This window comes from Episyrphus balteatus, chromosome 2 (genome assembly GCF_945859705.1).
Source record: "Episyrphus balteatus chromosome 2, idEpiBalt1.1, whole genome shotgun sequence".
NCBI lineage: Eukaryota > Metazoa > Arthropoda > Insecta > Diptera > Syrphidae > Episyrphus > Episyrphus balteatus.
This window is the reverse complement of record NC_079135.1, coordinates 17,589,822-17,612,673: the sequence shown is the minus strand read 5'-3', so window position 1 is coordinate 17,612,673 and position 22,852 is coordinate 17,589,822. Positions and strand designations below refer to the sequence as shown.

The window sequence follows — 22,852 nt, the reverse complement described above, 5'->3', positions numbered from 1 at the left end:
ATTATTGTAGTCCTTTAAATTATCTACAATTAAAAAAAAAAATTAGCTCTCTCAACAACAATAGGAATTTGGAATGTTGAAATATGCATTAAAGTCATGATGTTTTATTGTGAAATCTGTGGAAATGGAAAACTGAATAAATGGAAAACAGAGAGACATGTTTTAGAATTTTCAGAAAGATTCGTAGATATATATTAAACGGTTAGATAAACAAAAAATTGTTCAAGGCGCCTTTTTTAGAGCGTTCAATTTCCTTCAAGAATTTGTAAAGAAATTTGCTAAAAAGTCGTTAATGATAATGATAAAAATGATTTTTTTTAGTAAAAGCTTGATGTAAAAATGGAAAATTGCGAAGCAGAGGACATTCCCATTAATATAAAGAGTTCATATTTGGTGTGCATATTCTAGAGGTGTCTAGCAATCGATTTTTTGGAGTACAAAATAAAAAAAAAATAATTTCGATTTATTTGAATGCATATGCATATGCAGATAAAAATCATAACTTTCCTAACATCAATCATATTGTCACTTTTTTGCCTTAGTTTATCTCTCTTTAATTTATTTATTTTTTTTAAGAAAATTTAAAGCTATGTTATGTCTTCTAATTACCTTTACCTATCATATTTTAAAATAAATATAGAATACCTACATTTTTTTTAAAATACCAAAAAATATCTTTCGAAGCCAAAAGTGAAGGTTTATTCAAATGTAAAAACAATACCAACTCTAGTGACCTTTTAATGGTAAACAATTCCAGCCCAATACACAATCTCAACTAAGTTTTTTGTTTTTTTTTGTTAAGTTTTCATAATTTATATGTACATAAATAATTTATATGTAAATGATTTATATGTAAATGATTTTGTTCAAATTAAAAACATATTTATAAAAATTTGAATTTGGTTGTCTTTTTTTTTCATCTCGGTCAGTGAGATTAAAGAGTGTTATGACCCCCCCCCAAACAAAATTTCTGGATCCGCGCCTGTCCAGGATCCAGCTCGAGTTACATTTTTTTTCGCAAGGAAAAAAACAACCATAAATGAAAAATAGTTATGGTACCGGACAATCGTTTAAATGTACGACTGGAAAAAAAAGTTATCAATTTGAAATGGGTTTTCAAAACTAACATTTATTACAAAATTAAGAATTGTAAATGCTCCTTTTTCTCATTGTTAGAAGAAAGGTGTTAAAAAATTCAGCAATCCACCAACCATTTAAATATATTTCATTTCCGTCTTGATTTTTTCATAATATATTGAATAATATTAATTAATCCACATTTTTCTCGTATTTTTATTTACATAACATCTTTAATATTTTTTCATTACTTAATCAATTTTAATCAGTATTTTCCTAAAGCTTAAAAAAAAATGTCAGCTCACTTCGCTTAACCTTCATACTTATAAATATGCAACAATTTAAATTAATAAAACCGAAAAATTCCGCAAAGTGAAAATCTCTTGTCTTTTTCATCTGACTGCATTTTAACCCTATAGACAAATTATAGCCTGTCAAATCTGATCGCATATAAAAAAAAATAAAAATACCTACTAACCATAAACCATAACCTTACCCACCAACAAAAAAGAGAAGAATTCGAAAACCATCGATTAAAAAATATTAATCAGTCTGTGAAATCTTTAAAAATATTTTTTTTACATTTTCATTGAAGATGCTGCATCAGAAACGAGGTGCTTTGCAGTGAAACTTATTACTATCATGGGAAGCTGTCGTTTCAGTGTCCGTTGCATGTTTTTCATTCGTAATTCACGGTTTGTTGTGACGTCGCGACGTCCTTATAAAACACATAAATCCACTGTAATTTTTTTTTGACTGAGACTCCTTAATTATTATTGTTTCACTAAGAGTTTATTTTTTTGTTAAGTGAAATTTATTACGTAAATGCAAAGTGTATTCAAGGATCGAACAAAAAAAAAAACTGGCACTGTTCGATTTGATGGTGCACCATCAACAAAAAGAAAAAAAAAAAACACCATCGTGTCGGTCGTAATTCAACATTTTCGTTACATAATCGTATGTGTAATTCTGCGTTTGATTCCGGACTCAAGTTGTTGCACAGAGATGGACTGTCGAATGTTGGTATCTTTTGTCGGCGACTGCAACTTCGGCCAAGATACACACTTCCAAGCTTAAAACGCACTAGAGTTTGGGTGAAAAGTCTGTCCCGCCCTAATATCCATCGAAATGTCAGTCAATGTCTTCTATTTTTGTTTTGTTTTGATTAACAAAATACTCTGTGCAGACTCCCACATATCCACATGGCACATGCGGGGATATGTTTTGATTTTAAAATTAACTGCATTAGACCGGGATTAGTTCGAGTATATGGTCTCTGTGTGTCTTCGAGAGTTGCAACTTATAAGTCGGAGAGTCTTGTTTTGATCATTTGGTAACAAGATTAACTTCGGAAAGTAAAACAAATAAGAAGTTGTTCAATGAATTCAAAAAAACAGAAACAAAACAGAGAATGGTTAATACAAATGTATTCGACTTGACATATTTCGGTGCAACAATATTGACAGCTGATGGAAATGGAGGAGAATTTGTTCATCAATACGTAAGATAATAATTATAAATTTTGTGTTACGAGTATTTGTTGAAGTGTTGGACCGTGAAGGGATTATGATTTCCGGTAGGTTTTAAAGAATTTATTGAAGCATACAAATATGTACATAATTATATAATATTTTGGGTTGAGATTATGAAAGAATTTGAATGGTCACTAAGACAGATTTGGTGAGATAATGGGTGATATGCATAAAAAATAGCAAATGCTTTTACTAGAGAATTTTCAAGTATATACTATTTTTCATATGCATAACAATCAAGTAAATGCTGAAAATTAAGTATTTACTATCATTCATAGTATCTACTTTTTTGGATGAACTTTTTCAGTAAATACTTTATTCCATATGCATAAAAACTAGTTAGTACTTTTTTTCTTTAGGAATTACTAGATTTTTTCAAGATTACAAAATACCAACTTGTAAAATTGATAGTACATACTTTTTTGTTTTAAAACCGCAATTATGAAGCCAAGAAACTTATGAATAGCAGTCTTGAGTCATATTTTGACGCAATCTTTTCATGGTATTTCTTAAAAATTGATGGTTGTTAATATTTATCGAAATGGCAGAATTTGTATGTATCAATTATCAAAAAGTTTAGAATGATCGATTATCGGGCTCAGAGTTAAATTTAAAAAAACTTTATCAATAAGTCATTATTGTAAATGAATAGTAATTTTTTTTCAATAAGTTTTTATTTTAAGTAATGTCAAGTTTTAAAACTGTTGAGATAATTTCATCTCTGAATCATATTTGAATTGCCAACAGTATATTAACTTTACTAGCCATGAATAATATATTTTAAGGAATTCGCAATGAAAAAAAAAATGCAAAACTGTGTCGCACGTACTTGCTCTTATGTCAAAAATTGCTTGAAATATTAAAGCTTTTTACAAAATTATAAAAGATTATTTTTAAAAAATATAAAAAAAAACTTTAAAATAATATAAAATTTGGTTTAAAGTTAAATAACGTTTTTTTTTTTAATGCATCACAAAGAATTGGAAATCTAGAGCCGCTTTTTTAAAAAGAAGTTTTTTTTTTTCATATAAAAATGTTCACAAATTTTTTTAAAAATAAAAATGTTATTCCATTAAAAAGAAGATATATTAATTGATAAATAAAAATAAAGTTTCAACAGATAGAATTTTCATACAAAATTTCGATCTTTTTTTAATCAAAAATGATTTTATTGAAAATTTTGTTTTATTTTAATATTAAGGCCACGAAAAAGTTTTTGTTCATATTTTTTTATTGAAATTGGTGGTGTCGTTTACTAGAAAACGGTTCTATGGGAAATACCGTTTATTACGGTCCATATTTTCAATATTAAATTTTTTAAAGAAAATCGTTAGAGCCATCATGTAATATCTGACTGTTATCTCAAGTTCAATTTTTTTATGCTGCTGTTAAGTTCACTTTTGACTCACAAAAAAAGCACGAACAGATGTTCACATCACAAACTCAAATTTAAGAAACAGTAAAAATTTGTATTGGATTAAGTACACGGTAAAACTTTCAGAACAATTTATTTGTAAGCCCTAGTACGCTGCTAAAGCTAAACGAAAATTTGTCTAGGTCTCCAAAGTCAAAAAACTCTTTTTTAGCAAGTAAAATGACCTGGACAATTAAATGCTAGTGACAAATGATTTTAATTTTTCCAAATGTGCGGGCAAAGCTAAGAATTTCGTTGGCTAAGCTGAAAATAATTTTTCGTTCAATTTAGTTGTGCTTTTTTTTGTAAGAAAATTTTCGTATCTCTTCAGCAGCATACGTACCAGGCTTAAATTCGAAACGAATACCATCAAAAAAAGTATTTACTATCATTTTTGGGTGAATTCTAGTATTTACTTGGATTAATTTAGTATCTACTTAAAGTATTTGCCTGCTAGCAGGTACTTTTTTTATGCATACGAAATTAAGTAAATACTATGAATTTTACCTTTTACTAGAATTTATAGTATTTACTTTCACCTTTTACTTTAAGTAAGTACTACTTTTTTATGCATATCACCCATTATTATGGAAAATGTGTGACGTCACATTTCCACTATATAGCTTATTTGTAAGATTTAATCCTAAACGAAAAAAAAAATAAAAGATTTTTACAAATGCCATAACTAAATAGGGTAAATAGGGCAAAAATGAGAGACTACAAAAAATATTGTTTTATAAACGGTAGGTCGTTGAGAGTAGAATTATTTGTTACAAGAATGACAAAGGTGTTGAAAAAATTCAAAAAAAAAAAATTCAAAACTGAGTTATGAAAGGTTTTCTAAAACAAAAGCAAGGAGTAAAAACCTTCGACAAAGGGGTTATTATCGGTAGAGGAAATGTCTTACGACAATTTGAGTTAACCATTGTAAAGCTTATAAAAAAAATTAGGCGTTCAATTTTTGCAGGTGTGGTTTTTGGTAAAACAACTATTTTTTGCGTTTTTTTCAATTCGCCTGTATTTTTTTTTTTTGTTATGTTTGTTATTTCATAACTTTGGACTGAGTGAACCAATTTTGATAATTCTTTTTGTATTGGAAAGATGGTGGCTGCAATATGGTCCCATTTTAATTTCGTTCATTTAAAGCCATAGGAACATTTAGAAATACCATAAATACCATGGTCCATGGAAGTCGGTTTTGTTTTTTGATAAAAAAGATTATTAAGAATTTTTTAAAGAATCCAAAAATTCTCGAACTTACAAGACTGATAGCACAAAAAAAAATAAAAAATTTTTGGAAACCAAGTACCGTTATACTTTCCTTATATGTAGAAATAAACCCAAAAAATTCAAAAATCATATGATAAATATCTTTAAATATTTTTTTTAAATCGATTTTTTAAAGCAAATTTTTTGTTCTTAATTTTAAATGTTTGTATGTGTTGAGAGTAGTACACTTCCTTGCAAAGATAACAAAATATGATATTTTTCGAGTGTTTTTGAAAAGCAAGCCGAATTTGAGAATTTTTGTTAAGTAATTTTTTGTAGATAATTATATTTCCTATCGATATGGATCTTTTAAAAGTTTTAGAACTAAAGTATTGTAAAAAACGTAAGAGAAACTATTAAAAAACCAAAGTAAAACAGAGTTTTTTTTATGTTTTTACTAAACAGTATATTTTTAAGAAATTTTTTTAAATTTTAACTTCATTTGGCATTCAGATAATACATAAATACCTATAACCATTCATATGACATATATCTTTGAGCGATTCATATGCTACAAGTTGGATAATCTTAAATTCAAAAAGTAAAAATCATCACAAAACGTGAGAAAGAAATCATAATCTCAGTTTTAATTTTGACATGGTTGACTTTAAGAATCTGTAGCTTTCTTGTAGGCATTGTACATATATGTATGACTAAGCCATATAATTAAAGGTGAAATGATAAGCTTTTCGGTGATATATAATTTATTATAGGTTGTCATACAAAAAAATTGGCAAATGGTTGATGGAAGTAAAAAAAGTTTGTTTATTTTTTTTTTTTTTTTAATGAAAATTTATTGCATTCCAGCTCTTTTTGTTGATGTGGTACAGACAATATAAGCTTTCAGATAGTATGAAATTTGTAGCAAGTTGTCAGGAAAAAACTTTGGCAAAAAAGTTGTGCGAAGACAAAGAATAACATTTTTTTTAACTTTTTTTCATAAAAAAAATAGTGATTTCTAGAATATAATTTTATTCCTTAAAAAAAATTAAAGGTTTTTGTAAGTTTTAATATAAAATGTTTGACAAATGATAAAGAAAATAAACATTTTTATTGAAAAAAAAAAAAATAAAACCGACTTCCATGGATCAAAACTTTGTTTTATGGTTTTTCTCATAGTTGCTATAGCCAAAACTGAATGAAATTGAAACAACATTGCAGTTACCAGCTTTCTAATACAAAAAGAATTATCAAAATTGGGTCACCCAGTCCAAAGTTATGAGGTAACAAACAAACAAAAACAAAAAAATAGACGAATTGAATACCTACTCTTTTTTGGAAGTCGGTAAAAATACAAAGATAATTTTATTTGCTTATTTTTATCTAAAATATGATAGGCTTCAAAAAGTTATCCCTTTTCTTTAAAAGTCTTAATCTTTAGCTTGAACATGTTTTTTATGACGTTTTCACGTAAAATCACCGTCCCTAAATTGACTTTACAGCGAACACTTTTTTAAATAATTCCCAATATCTACAATCCTCAAACTTTTCAAATATATGTCCTTTTAAAGTTAAAATTACTTATCCCTCACTTACCTCACCAATAGCATGCTTTTCTTTCAAATCCTTAGCAATTTTAGCAAATTCCTTTAGGAACTGCTTCTCAAATGTTCTCAAGCATCCGCGATATTCACAAACGAGTAAATCACGCGCCTGTCTTATCAATATCGAACGCGTTTTCTCATAGTAAACTGGATAGACATCCTTCAGATAGCTGTCAACCAATTCATCAAATTCCAAATCCTAGAAAATTTAAAATCCTCTTTAACATCACAAATACCGAAAACCTTCTCACGATTTTCCATCCAAAATTATTGTTGTAGGTACTTACCACTTCCTCAAGCACTACAGCTGACAAGTTCAACAACACATCATCGCCCCAATTATCCTCTTGGTCCTGCTGGTCCTCAACATCTACAACTTGAGTGATTTTAGTCACTTCTGGTGATGATGATTCAACTTTTGTTTCATCGACAAGAAAACACGTTTCCGGGACCAAGCTGCATGCAATTCGATTCGGGCTGGTGCTAGTGATGATGTTATTGTTTTTGTTGTCATGTTGTAAACTCTCTGCTTTATCTAAATAATCTTCATTGCATAGTTCATCCTGCGGGTGATGACCTGTCAATCGATCCTTACACTTTTTTAGATAATTTCGTACACGCGATTTGCTACGACGAACTTCACCGACCCGATTGGCTTCGATTGCTTGTGGGTTATTCTCGGTGGATGTGTCTGAACATAGGGCTGCCGAGGACAAAGAAGTAGAGCAACTTTGTTGCAAGTCTTCGTCGATGTTTACTACTTCGCACCTTTTTCCTGCTGCACCAAAACTATTTCTGCCACTACAACCAACTCCATCTGGTGGTTTGGTTGGATTAACCTGCAAAATACAAAGTAAAGAAACTAATTATTAGGAAATTCAAATAAACAAAGAAAAACCTGAAATAAAGGAAAGGCTGCATTCACATGAATTTCACCAGCATGGTAATTTTTATTTACTTGGATTAACAAAAAGACGCTTGACTAAAAATCCCAAATAATTGCAAATACAAAAATCTTGCCTTAAAGGATCACAGATTTGTATTTGCAAGAAAAAAAAATCAAAATATGTTAAGTATTACAAAGAATTCATAAACATTTTGGTTCAGATTTCAATCCTGTGTTGACTCAAAGTTAACTGGTGAATAAAAACAAGTAGGCTATTGATTATGTCGAAAAAAACAGGGTAATAAGGAACTAAGACGTTCACGGGTTTTTATTGCAGGAATCGTTCAATGGGTTATAAAAGAAGATAAAACCGCGGAGTGCTATTAAATGAGAGGGTGGAAACTGAAGATAGGGGTGCAAAAGCCCCCTTTTTGGTTTTTTCAATATACCTCGTAAACCAAGCAAAATTTTGATATATTGCACATAAAACTTTTTGTAGAGAATTAAATTTCCTATTGGAATAATGTTTTTTTAAAAATTGAAAAAAAAATTTTCATACCAAAATAGTCGAAACAATCATAAAAAAAATATCAAAAAAATCGATTTTTTGAGTTTTTTTGCTTTTTTACTTGTACATTTTTGTTGGGTTGAGATAGACATAAACGTTGCTCCAAAGAAAAAAAGAAGATTAAATTTCCTTCAAAATGCTGTACTCACTAAATTTTTTCATTGAAAATTGACCGAAGTATGGCCATTTTAATCTATCTTTTTTTTCGCATTTTTAGTTTTACTCAGTAAAACAGAAACATTTGAGGGGAAAGTATGATTACTTAAGCACCAAGAACTGATAATGAGATTTTGTAGAGGGGTTAAATACAATCATTGTTTACTATGGGAGGGAGGGTCAATGTCCCCCCGTTTTGGAGGGAGGGGCAATTTTCTAAAAAAAATACTTAAAATTAAAAAAAATTATTAAAAAACAACGGCAACACTTACAGTTTTGATTGATACTTTTTTCAAAAGCTAGAATTATAAACTTAATATTAATTTTAAAATAAAGTTATTTTAATCAATTATTTTCGAAATAAACGAGTGATTCCGATAAAGAAAGTATTTTGTCTATTTTTCAATTTTCTCAAAAATAGAAGGCATAGGAACATTATGATTTTCATGATTTGATAAGAAATTAATTAAGGCAGTTTACTTTGTCGATCAATTTCGTATTGAGGTCCACAGTTTTTGTGAAAATTGTACTCAATGTATTTTTAAACTTTTTTTTTCACAAGTTTTGACTTTGAAATCGGGTATTTCAAAAACAATTGATTAAAATAACTTCATTTTAAAATTAATATTAAGTTTATAATTCTAGCTTTTGAAAAAAGTATCAATCAAAACTGTAAGTGTTGCCGTTGTTTTTTAATAATTTTTTTTAATTTTAAGTATTTTTTTTAGAAAATTGCCCCTCCCTCCAAAACGGGGGGACATTGACCCTCCCTCCCATAGTAAACAATGATTGTATTTAACCCCTCTACAAAATCTCATTATCAGTTCTTGGTGCTTAAGTAATCATACTTTCCCCTCAAATGTTTCTGTTTTACTGAGTAAAACTAAAAATGCGAAAAAAAAGATAGATTAAAATGGCCATACTTCGGTCAATTTTCAATGAAAAAATTTAGTGAGTACAGCATTTTGAAGGAAATTTAATCTTCTTTTTTTCTTTGGAGCAACGTTTATGTCTATCTCAACCCAACAAAAATGTACAAGTAAAAAAGCAAAAAAACTCAAAAAATCGATTTTTTTGATATTTTTTTTATGATTGTTTCGACTATTTTGGTATGAAAATTTTTTTTTCAATTTTTAAAAAAACATTATTCCAATAGGAAATTTAATTCTCTACAAAAAGTTTTATGTGCAATATATCAAAATTTTGCTTGGTTTACGAGGTATATTGAAAAAACCAAAAAGGGGGCTTTTGCACCCCTATCTTCAGTTTCCACCCTCTCATTTAATAGCACTCCGCGGTTTTATCTTCTTTTATAACCCATTGAACGATTCCTGCAATAAAAACCCGTGAACGTCTTAGTTCCTTTCTAAACTACATAATCAATAGCCTAAAGCTCCTTGGAAAAAAATTACAATTTAAATGATTTTTTAAAGGTAGAAAAGGAAGAAATAAAGGTCACCAAAAGAGTGAAATAAAATGTTTGTTCAGTATACTGCCGTGTTACATAAACTTGACGTTACTAAATTATGTTGATTTTTTTGATCTAGGATCAGTTTTGACCACCTGGATATTTTTATTAATTAATTCTTTGTTTTTCAAAGAAATATATATCTTGCTTCTTTAAAGTACAAAAAGGCTAGAATCAAAACGACTGAAAACAAGTCAGTACAATGGAAAAGTTATTTTTCAAAAAATGATAAACTCACTATTATTCAAACTACGAGTACGTATGTAGTTCTGGTTCTCCACATTCCAACGCTTTACTTTACCAGCCTTAATAACAACAACATCATTTTTATCCCACAAATCGGGTTTATAAAAACAGGTAAAAACTGAAAATGGATCAGAATTTTGCTTTTTCGATGTTCTAAGAAATGATAAAAAGTTTTAACAGAAAATTATAAAATTCAGAAAAAGTACAAAAAATTCCATGAAAAAATAGTAAAAATGATAAATTTTAGACGGAGTTCAAAAAATTTAGCAGCTTTTAGCAGTAGATATAAATATTTTAAGTAAAAGAGTGGAACAGGAAATATCTGTTATATTAATAAAAAAAAAAAAACACTGGTATAAATAGGTAGGTAAACGGCTCAATTATTTAAAAACTTTTTAAATTGTTACTTTTGCGAATGGCGAATTAAAACAGTCGATATATTTTGTTTAGTAAAAGTGTTATTTTTTTATGCAAAGAAACATTTGTAATTATTATAAAACGTGAACTGTGAAATGCCTCTTATGCAGAGTGGCTTAAAGCTTTATATGTATTCACAAAAGAATAATTTCAACTTAATTCTAAAAGGAAATTATTACATAAATTTTAACAAAAATTTATGTAGTTATTCAGTTCTTTTTACTTGCGATATAGGTACTATATATCAATTATGCATTCGTACAAAAACAGAAAGTTGATATAACATTTTTCCATGACATTACGATGGTAGAGAATGCCAAAAAAGTGGGTCCCGGAAGTCCGTCCGTCTGTCAGTCTGTCTGTCTGTAAACGAAGCTACAGCCTAAACGGATATACCGATTGATGTCAAACCTGGTATGTAGCGTTATTTGGTGACTCTCCAGAGGGGATTTTGGAATTAATTTTTTTGGACCAAAAATAACGGTACTTGTCATATACCGATTTTAGTAAAATTGAAATATCTCAAAAGCGGCTCCAAAAAATAAAATAAATAAAAAATTCAAATGTTAGTTTTAAGACAAGGTCTATCTTTTAATGAAAATTTTTTTTTTTAAATCATTATTAACGGTACCTGCCATAGAACGGTTTTTTTCAAATCCGATTATCTCCGAAACTGCTTATTCGATTTCAACGAAACTTTTTGTGAAGAAGCATTTATATAATTTTAAGCCAAAAAAAAATTTTCAAAAAAATAATTTTTGGATTTTTAAAAAAAAATTGAAATTTTTTTTTTTTTTTGAAAAATCAAATTTTCGAAACATTGAATTTTTTTTTAATTTTGTTTTTAGATGCTGATTAGTGATTTTTACAAAATGGCATACCAATTTTATTTTAAAACATTTTTTCCAAAAAAATTATTTATAAAAAATTAGTTTTTTAAAAAACGATTTTGAAAATTTTTTTTCTAAAAATGCATCTTAATATATCAATTAAAACTGCATACTTGTTTTGGAGGGCAATTTGATTTCAGATTTTATTTTATTTTTTAAAAAACGAATTTAATTTTGTTTGTCCAAATTTCTATATAAAAAGTCTTAAAAATTTAAGCAACTTTAACTCCAAGAGCAAGTTCGTGCAACCCAGTAGTTTTTTTTTTTCAGAAAAACAACACTTTTCACTTCAATATTTTTGTGTTGTTATTAAAAGTATTAATTTTATTCCACATCTTATAGGTACCCAAAAAAGCGTTCCGGGAACATTTCCATAACTGATACTCAAACGGTTTCTATACCCATTAATTTTTAGTATTTTTTTAAGATATTTCTTTTCTGAACACCACTTATATTTTTTGTACGATATTATTATAAATTTGTACATGTTTCTAGAAAAATTAAATTAGTTTATTAAATTTCAATATAATGTTGTTTTTTTTTTTCAACTAATATGTCGCATTGTACCAAAATGTCTTAAAGTGTCAACGATCATTATAAATACAAATGAGGCTGTATAAACATTATGTAGATTTATCACATCTATTTTTATGGGTAAATACTAAATATGTCTATTAAATATGTGTTATAAGTGAGTTTCAGAATAATTTATGAGTAGCAAACATCAATTAACCGTCATTCCGGGAACGCTTGTTTTGGTACACATTCAGATTATTTGTTTTAACGCCGTTATTTGAAAGTGTACAAGATGTTTTTTTATTAATTTTTTTTTTCTTTTTATGCAAAAAACTATATACGCTTTTTGAGTAATTTTAATTTCACAAAAATGAAAATTATGCCATGCAACTCTTTCAAAGTTTGATAACATTTAACAAATATATATATTTTTTTTTTTAATTGCAAAACTTGATTTAAGTTCAATAAAATGTTCAATGAAAAGACAAAGTTGAGATAGTCAAGAAGAACACACTGATAACAAAATAAAACGCATTTAAAATTTCTGAAAAATCCTAAAAATTTAGTAGCTTTTGGGCATTAATTTCATAATTTGCTTTAAAGGTATAAAGACTCTATGGAATATATATAAAAAAAAAGGAAGGACACCGACAAGAGTGATGAATGTCACTCGAAGGGTATTGACTCTACTCTGTGTTCCGAATTTGTTTTTGTTTTCCTTGTCGGCATCTAGGTGGACATTTGTTACAATAATTGTCACCGAATTTTTGCGCAGTCTAACAATTGAAATACACATTTTTCACAAAGAAACACATTTTTAAAACAGAAAATCATAAAACAATTGTTATTTCCTTGGTGAAATAAAAGTTGTTAAAATTTAGCACTGCGGCAAGGACGACAATCGATTTTTCATACTTTAGCCTTAGGCATATTCGCGGAATAGAGCATATGAACCTAGGCATGGAAAAAAAATTAAAATCCATAAAGGAACCTACACGAAAAAAGTGTCACACTCCCAAATCACAACATTTTAGAGGATAACGTAGGTCAAGAGTAGGCATGACTTTAGGCATATCCCAATAACCGGGTTTCACTTTGCATAAATTCTATCACAATGGTGCAACACATAAAGGACTTTTTCAAAACACAAATTCATACCTTTTTCTTGCGAAAATACATTTCGCATAATTATTTTCCGATTTCTACACGTTCAGTTAGTGACAATAGTTTTATTAAAACAGAACTACGTTTTTCACATTCTTTAAACCGACAAACTTTGAACTTAAATGCAAACTGCAATTACAAGAAAAATCAAAACTTCACCCAATATCGTTGCTAGGAAAGCAATATTGGTTCGATTTATGTTCTTTTTTGTTAGTTTTGCGGAGGGAAATGAAAACAATGCAACGCAAAACATCCGGCCGCGTTGTATATAGTAGATAGTAGTAGCTTGAAAGGAAAAAAGGATACACCTAGTTGTTATGGCTCTCCTTGGAGAAAGGTTAGTTAAGTCATCGAGTTGTTTTTGCTTTGCCAAAAAAGCTCAACATTTATATGGGTAACGAGAAATTCTTAGAATTCTAGTCAAATTACCTAAAGTCCTTATTCTCTATAAATTATGAGAGGGTGTTTGTCTGAGATTCAGACATGCGCCTTGAGAGATAATACAAGTCGTAGCCGATGAAAGAGCTTTTTTTAAAAAGCAAAGAACTTTAAAAAGTTAATGTTTCTTCGAGTAGGCAAGTATCCTTTTTTTTCGATCACGTGCCGGAAAACGTTTTGTCTGCTAGATTTTTTGTATTAAGTTTCATGAGTGTTTTTGTTGTTGTTTTGTGGTTTTTTTTAGAATTGGGTCAGATGTGAATAAGTTATAGGCTCCTCTATTTTACAAAAATCCATGCTAAATTCGACGGGAATATTGCGTGTTGAAGTAGGACCCGATTTTCTAGGAGGTGTGCGTGACATGTCAGTTTCTTTGCAATGTTTACTTTGGAATTAAGGTTGGGAGCTAAAAATATGTTGTGGTATTAAAATGTTAAAAAAAAAGTTTTTGAAATGATATCACCTGCTGCTTGTCGAGCTGTATTTTTACATAAGTTTTGTCCTAATAAACAAGCCCAGTTTTTTTTTTTTTGAGAGATGTGAAAAATTAACTAGACATCAATTTTTGACGTTTATTGTTTTTGTTGACATGACAAATTTTGATAAAAAAAAATAATTTAAGATTTAGACGAAACGAATTTAATGAAATTTGCATAAAGTTTACGCTATGGTTTAAAACAGATTAATAAGAATTTCAAACATTATTATGTTCATTTTGATTTAGATGATACGTAATTACATACTTACATATATAACCAACATGTATGTTATGGCTAATGGACTAACATCATTTCGAATTAAATACATAAATTAGAAATTATCTTGTTAATGGAACTTTTTCAAAGGAAGTTTTTTCAAAATTTAACATCGGATTTTTGGGTTGGAATAACTTTATTTTCAACAAGTTGAAAAAATATTGATTATGTATTTTTATAAAAGCTTACATTTTATTAATTTATCAAATATTTTAAGCAGTCAAAAAAAAAAAAAATAATGACAATATTTTCGGGATTTTTTTTTATTAAATATAAGAACATAAAATTACAAAATATTACACATACGCCACAGTGACCTCTTACTTTTCTTGAATATGAAATTATGTTTATACTTATGATATTTTGAGAGAACAATGGCATAGTTAAATGCAATATGGTCACGTTAATTTAATGTTGAAAAAACTAACATGCGCATCTAAAGCGCAAAGACAATCCGAATAATAGTTAAATCAAAGTGGTTTTCGTTGTCATTCCCCCAGTGTCTGTATAATGTAGGTTGGTGCTATAGGGCAAGCTTCAGATTCGTTAACTCGGACATAATGTTACGAAGACAAAGAATTCCAAAAATATGAGTCCCATACTTGTGTTTGTCTACAGGCTAATCTGGTGATGAGATTTTATTCAACCTTTTTTTGTGTTAATTTTTGTTTACTATCTACCAAAGTTAACGGTTCTTTGCATACGACCCAAAAGAAAAATGTTTTTTTTTTTCAAAAACCACTCTAACGATTTTAATATTTTGACATTAAAAAAAACTTAATGAACCAATTTGAACGGTACCTGTCATACAACCGTTTTCTATGTGCCTGAGTTTCTCGCAAACGATGAAACCTATTTCAATGAAATTTTTTTTAATATATTTTTCTATTTTTTAAGAAAAATTGCCAAAAAAATTAATTTTGGATTTTTAAAAAATCAATTTTATGGAGACGAATTGATAGTTTTGTTTTTGAAACTTTGCTTCAATACTTACGTAAATTATCTTATATTTCCCTTTAATTGGTATGCTAAACTTTTTTAAGAAATTTGTTTTTAATTTTTACATAGAAAAAAATAAACTTAAAAACAAAATCTTAATGTTTTTTTTACACAAAAAATTGTATGGCATACTGCAGTTGGAGGTCGAAACTGTTTAAAGAAATTCTTTTATAATTTTAAATACAAATTTTATATTTTTTTCAAGTTTAAATAAAATTTCTTATAAAAATAAATTAAAGCTATTCTTTTGAGTTTTTAAACAGCAACTTTTGGCAAAAGAGCAAGTACGTGCTACCCAGTCCTGTATTTAAAATAAAGAAATGTTTTGTTTGAAAACATGGAACGTTTTTGTTTTTATTTCTCAATATTTTTGAGTTTACAGAAGCTTTTAAGTTTCCGTAATTTTAAATTACAAATTACATTTGGATTTTTCAAAATTAATTTTTAAATTTTTGTTTGTTAAATAAAATTTGTTTGAGAAAAAATTTTAGTTGAAAAAAATAATCCATACAATTTAGAAAGATAGAAATTTTAGAGCCGCTATGGTAAAAAAAATTTATTATGAGATTTTATGACTGGCATCCACCTTTCACTTTAACCTCATTTAGCAAAATGTTAACTTAAAACCCTTTGCTTGTTTTTTTCCTTGACCACTTTTTCAGGTGGTTTACTTAGTTGACAAATACGTATACATATTATGTTGATTCAATATACAATACATAAGAGAACTGAAAGTGGCCTCCAAAGAAAGTAAGCTTTTCAGTTGCTTTTGTATGAAAGAACTTTGAGAAAAACAAAATTTATTTTTGATAATTTTTATTTTTATTAAAATCGGTATGTAATTCAAAAGAAACTGTCAATCGTCATGTAACAACAAAGTTTCAAAATATTCATGGATCCACTGAAAAAAAAATATTTTTCATAAAAAAATTAACATTCTTTTTTTTTCAATTCAATATATTATGATTATTGAAAAATTTTAATAATTTTAATTTTACGGTTACTTAAGCAAATCTGTTCAAAATTCTTGTTATAAACGGTTAAGTTGAAGAAAACGTCAATACCTTTTCAAAAATACGAACTTATTTGCAAAGGTACACAAAAAAATTCATTGAAAACGATTAAAGTCGTTTTTGAAAAAAAGTAATTTTTTTTTCTCTAGGTAATCTGGCCCAAACAATATCTCTCAACTTGATGAAAATCGCTTAAGTAGCTTAGACTGTAGCTTAAATTCAATTTACAGTTTAAAATTAAATTAATAAGTTTAACTGCGTAGAGTATTCCAATGAATCTAGCTTTTTGTTGCAAAGCGTGAAAGATAAAACTTTAACGGTCACTGTGGTGTATGTGTAATATTTTTATAACATTTTATTTGTTTTTGATGGTAAGGAATTTGGCTGCTCTCAAAATAATTTGATCTTCTAAATTCATATTTATTAGCATTTTTAAACCCATCTTCTGAAGTAATCTTACATTATTTAACCTGAACGGGTGCATAAAAATGTCTGATATTTTTCAAATCAACAATCTTCAAATAACAATTGTTTGTCAAAAGTTACGTCTATTTAAAATTTTTCTCATCAACACCTTTCAATATGTTAAAAAAAAAATTGAAAGAAAATTTCCAAGTGATTGTAAACAAAAAAAATAAAACCTGTGACAATTGCATAACTTCATCAACATTCCCATCATTCGCATATTTTAACAGTCAGCATTCCAAAAGCTTTCAAGTAGGCCTTCATCAAATCAAACATACTCCCACAAAAAAAAACATTTCCGTTAAAAAAATCCATCTTCTCGTTAAAACCAACAAACAAAAAAAAAAGCACATTGAAATATCAATTACAGGTAATTAGCCGCCTGTGAACAACTAAACAATGATTAACTTCTTCATCCAACGTATAAATGTCAAATTTATTTATTTATTCGCATATTTACAACCCAGCAAATAATATAATACCAAAACTCTGCCATACACAATAGCTGAATAAACTGATTAGGAGTAAGAAAAAACATTACACACAAGAAACAAAATAAAAAATAATCCTATCTCTGAGAGATGTTATAAGATCCGTCATTTGGCGCGGGAGCTCTTTAACGAGCATCGCTTAACATATGCACTCAAGATGCTGTGCAGTGCACACACATCTCTCCAAATGCGCTGATGATGTCTCCAGGAAATTAAAAAAAACTTCACCATCTCTGAACTCGAGGATGGTGTTGTGATGGCTCTGGATGGATGCACGAGATACGAAAGATATACTTTACATTGACAGGAGGAAGCTACTATACTCTGCTGATGCTGGTGCGGAGTTCAGTGTTCCTCTTTTGCGTTAAGACATTAGTAAATTTATTAACTCACAGATCGCATACATAAATAATAAGCAATTAAAACATCTCCCGCGCTTAACAATCTACGCCAGCGACTGCAAATTCGACATCAGTAATAGCGCCATCAGGCGGTAGTATTATAGGAATGTCTGTCTGCTGGGCGAAGTAAAGACGCGACGATGCGTCGACGTCGCGGTTAGCAGTATAAAAACACGACACTTTGCGGCCTATAGCGAATAAAACACACATTTTCCAACTATGGGCATTGGTTTTTTGGATATTGAAGCGCCTTATGATAGCATATGAGCTTCCTTTAACCTAACTGAGACTCGCCAATAGGCACACACACGGTCGCAGTTATCTGAAATTTTAGTAGGCGCTTATATTTTTTGGATAGGGAAGTTTAGCAATGTCTCCTTTTCTCTCCACTTCATCGGGAAGTGAGTTTCAAATCAGTTGCAAATTCTTTATGGGTTGCAAGCTAGTTTAAAATGAGTTGAAAACTAGTTTACTCTGCCAATTTGTAGCTTAATTTAAAATGCCAAATATTATTAGTCAATTAGCTTCAAATTGGTTGCAAATCAGTTTTACATATGATGGAAACTAGTTTCAAATCGGTCGCAAACAAGTCAAAATTATAGTTTGATTCAAGTTTGAATAATATTTTAAGTATTTTTCTCCTTGGGAAATCTATTTCAAATAAGTTGCAAATTAGTTTCAAATGGGTTGTGCACTAGATAAATTGGCTGCAAGCTAGATAATCCTACATTGCCATCCCCCACCTCTTCAAGTATCAAGATCATTAGGTAGGATCATGGTCTAAAATTAATTGCAAGAGAGTTAAAAATCAGTTTTAAATTAGTCGTTAGTTGGTTGCAAATCAGTTTAAATTCGGTTTGTCATTTAGTTGTACAGCAATGCGATAGTCAATATTGAATTTAATCATGTCTGAACCATATTTTTGATATACAACTCTTGGAAAGCTAAGTTTCAAACAAATTTGGAAATATGTAGTTTCAAATCGATTGCAAAGTAGTTGAAGGCTTGAGTAACATGATTTATCCAAGATTAAATCGTTCTCTAATTCCTATTGGTTTTTCAAGTATTAAGATTTTTCTGAGTTATTGTAAAATCGGTTAAAAACTAGTTTCAAATAGGTTGCAAACTAGTTTACAATGAGTTGAGAATAAGTTTAATTTGCTAACTCATAACTCTTTATATCAAGTGTCAAGTAGCTTAAGGGAATTGGTTTGAAATTGGTTTGAAATCAGTTTAAAATTGGTTTTAAATCAGTTCTACATCTAATAGTAGCTAGTTTTAAAGCGGTTGCAACATTATAAAATTTGCATATTGATCCAAGTTTGAACGAAAGTTGGGATTAAGTTTCAAATCAATTTTAAATGGGTTATGCCCAATATACTTTAGTTGGAAGCTGGTTTATTTTGCATTACAGATCTTAAAGTATCAAGATAATTAAGGTTCTGATTTGAAATCGATTGCAAAAAGCAAAACCTCGATTGCAAATTAGTTTCAAATTGGTTGCACATTTTTTTAATTGGTTTTAAATCGGTTGCCGCCGATACCCTCGTACGAATTTGGTTGCGAGCTAGTCAACATTGTACCTGTTCTTGTCTGAACCCTATTTTAAGCTTACAACTCACAGAGCAGTAAGTTTCAAGCTATTTAGGAAAAAGTTTCAAATCAGTTGAAAAGTAGTTTAAGACTTGAGTTATATGAGTTTTCATATAACAGCATTGCATCGTTCTCCAATTTTAATTCATTCTTCTAGAGCTCTTTACAAATTATTTAAAAATCAGTTATAAATTAGTTTCAAATCAGTTGCAAACTGGTTTATTTAAATTTTTTTTTTTTTCATTTTCATTACATTTCCGTGATGTTTTTAACTCTTTTGTTCATGAAAAGGTTAATTTTGATCCTACAAGTAAATAAATTCAAATCGGTTGCAAAGTAGTTTTAAGCAAGATTTATATAAATACAACCTAGAGAAGATTGTAGTTTTCTTACTTTTGATTTTAACAAGTTTCGAGATCCTCGGAACTCAGATCTACTACAAATTATTTAAAAATTGCTTATATATAATAGTTGCAAATCAGTTGCAAACCAGTTTTCAGTGATTTTTTTAGCCTTCTAGGGCCCTGAACTAAATAATACACCCATGTTTTTCTAAGAGAGAGACTTGTGAGAGCGTAAAAAAAGTCCCTCTACTGTGTTTGTCTTATCGAGAGATGAGATCATTGCGAACGATTGAAGCGTCGCCATTTGTCAATGTGCAATCAGCAGCAAAAAAAAAAAAACTTTTATAGCTCCCGCGGTTTCTCACTTTTCTTCCTCCGAATTACAAAATATATAAAAAAAAAAGGAACAAAACATAATCAAATAACAGCACATTAAACCGACACCAATGGAGAGTGTTTGCATCAAAGTCTATACTAAAGCCTGGCAAAAAAGATACTTTTTTCGCTCCTCATTCATATGACCGACACATAAAGGGAGACCGCACAACGCTCACAAAAGAAGGAAATCATCACAATCGACAGTGTATCTTTTTCTAAGCGCAAATGTATCTTAACAAAGTCAGTTAGTGTTTATAAGAGCCTGCCTCGCTCGGTCGGTGTTAAAGAAGACAAGGGGTCGGATTTGTCAGCAGCATCAAGCCGTCTACTTAGACTGCGACGACATGGCCAGCGCTGTGACGATGACGACGACGTCATGCATCCGAAAGTGTTCCTAGGAGAGTTTACCACTCTATACTACATGCTGCAGTGGCGGTGGATTGTGTTATTTGGTGAGGAAACAGTTAATTTGCGGTATCGGTTACGGGACTATCTATTGACTTCCGTAAATATCGTTTTTTTACCTTTTTTCTTCGTCTTCTTTTTATTTTTGGTTTCCTTCATCAATCCGTTCCGTTTTGTCCTCTCTATGTGGTTTCTCTTTCATTTTTTTGGAGGATAGAAAAAAAGGACTTTGAGCTCAATATAATATTGGATATAGAGTAGGAGGTCTGAGTCCAGAGTCAAGCCTTGTGCACAACAGACACTTGGAGTGACAGGAAAACCAATGTGGTGCGATAATGCAAACAGACAGACAACGGCTGAGATCACACAAGCCATTTTCTGTGTGATCGAGATTAAAACACCACGATGAACCTGTGCTCCTTGAGATGACGATAGCGAAAGCGAATTGGAGCAACCATATAACAAACAACCATCTTTCAAGCCTGACTTTTTCGGTCTTGAAGATATTTTTGCCTACTATACCTATGCTGAGCAAATTTACAGTAAACAAATCACAAGCTTAATTGTAAAGATAGGGATCACCGCCGTGTTGAGTAATTGAAAACATGTTGGCATCCATTTGCGCAAACTATACCATTTTTCTGTGTGGTGTGGGGTGAATTGTGAACTTCTTATACAGGAGCTGAGAGTAGAGTAGATAGATACTTGAAATTAATCGTAAATGATAATGTGGAAAGACTAAAATTTAAGCATATGAAAAATTTAATTTGGTCTAATAAAAAAATAGAAATGTCTTTAAGGCCCAATTTATTCACTCTTCATTATATTTAAAGTCTCCATTAAAATTAGAAATCTGTCAAATTGCATAAAAATTTTAAACTTTCCCTTTTTAAATGGCGACTTTAAGGCCGTTGCGTTAAATAGTTAACCCCATGAAAGATTTTTGACACTATTGAGGATTTTTAAACAATTCGGAACAAGAACTTATTTAAAAAATTAGTACAAATCTATAAAAAATCAGGATTTGTACAAAATTTAATCAACTTGAACTCTAAGAGTAAGTTTTGGCGACCCAGTCGAGCATTTTGGTATTCATTAAAGTCATAGCTATCGTTTTCTAAAATTAAAAAATTCCAAAATTGGGAATAAGTTAGCGTCAAAGTTTGTAAATAAACTGGAAGTTTTTATTTTGCATTTTGCAAACAAAATAGAATAAAATAGAATAAAAAAATAATTCCTAAACACTTAAAAGGAGTCGACTAAAATTTCGAAAATTGAAAACAAAACAAAAAATGGTGCATATTTGATTCCTAAAATTTTATAAGTAAACAAAAGTGAAATTCCCAAGGATAGTGGAGTAAAAAAGGCCAAAAATTGGCAATATTAGTTAACCCGGCCGAACAGCTTAGATTTTGATGATCTTTTTATTCAGACGTCGGTAATTAAAAATACTTTAAAGTCTTTAGATTAAAAATTGCCGGTGTTGCCGTTTTGATTTTTTAAATTTAATTGAAGAAGGCAGTGAGGGACAATCTTCCTAGTTCAAGCGATAGATGCAATTTTCTTATTAATTGACTTCAAACACAAAAAAAAATATTTGAACACAACGGCAACACCTACAATATTCAAATATACATTTTTTAAAAGCTAGAAGCTTAGTCATATATGTAAAATTAAAATTAAGTTAATTTAATGAACGGCTTTTGAAAGAATGGTAATTGAACTCAGATTTTTGAAAAAAAAAAATTATTGAAAACATTTTAACATGTCGTTTTTTAAACTTGGTCGTAATATAAAATGCATTTATTTTCAAATTTTTTTTGGCCGCATTTATTATGATTTCAAATTATAAAAGGAAATGTCAATATGTATTACGGTTTATGAAAAAAAATTAAAAAGTATTTCATTTTCGAAGAACTTTTTTTAATAAAAGTTTTGAAAAAAAATGTAACTTATTTTTTTTTTTAAAGTTCAACATCTAAACATAAAATTATTTTTTATTCATTTAATAACCCTTACTGTTGAATGTTAAAAAGCAAAAATTTAAAGTTCCTATTTACCATAGTCTTTGAGAAAATTAATTATTTCAATGCAAAAATTCAGTTTTAATAAATTGCACGACTGGGGTCGCACGTACTTGCTCTTAGAGTTAAAGTTGCTTAAATTTTATAGACTTTTTATATAGAAATTCGGAAAAAAAAATAAAATTCGTTTTAAAAAAAAAATAAAATAAAATCTGAAATTAAATTGCCCTCCAAAACAAGTATGCAGTTTTGATTGATATATTAACATGCATTTTTAGAAAAAAAATTTTAAAAATCGTTAGAGCCGTTTTTTAAAAAACTAATTTTTTATCAATAATTTTTTGGAAAAAAAGTTTTAAAATAAAATTGGTATGCCATTTTGTAGAAATCACTAATCAA

The 22,852-nt window shown here is 29.1% G+C and overlaps 1 protein-coding gene across 5 annotated transcripts in view; it reads right to left on the bottom strand.

Moving 5' to 3' along the window:
• Window positions 1-22,852, bottom strand: part of LOC129908710 (uncharacterized) — a 218,323-nt gene that overhangs the window by 178,565 nt on the left and 16,906 nt on the right. For 4 of the 5 annotated variants that reach the window (XM_055985432.1, XM_055985433.1, XM_055985430.1 and 1 more), the window contains 2 exons: window positions 7,124-7,675; window positions 6,829-7,035 (listed from right to left, as the gene is read on the bottom strand). In XM_055985432.1, the coding sequence (XP_055841407.1) occupies window positions 6,829-7,035; window positions 7,124-7,675 (759 nt within the window). Of the gene's footprint in view, window positions 1-6,828; window positions 7,036-7,123; window positions 7,676-13,141; window positions 13,498-22,852 lie in introns of those variants that run through there. The other variant, XM_055985434.1, reaches the window with a different exon arrangement.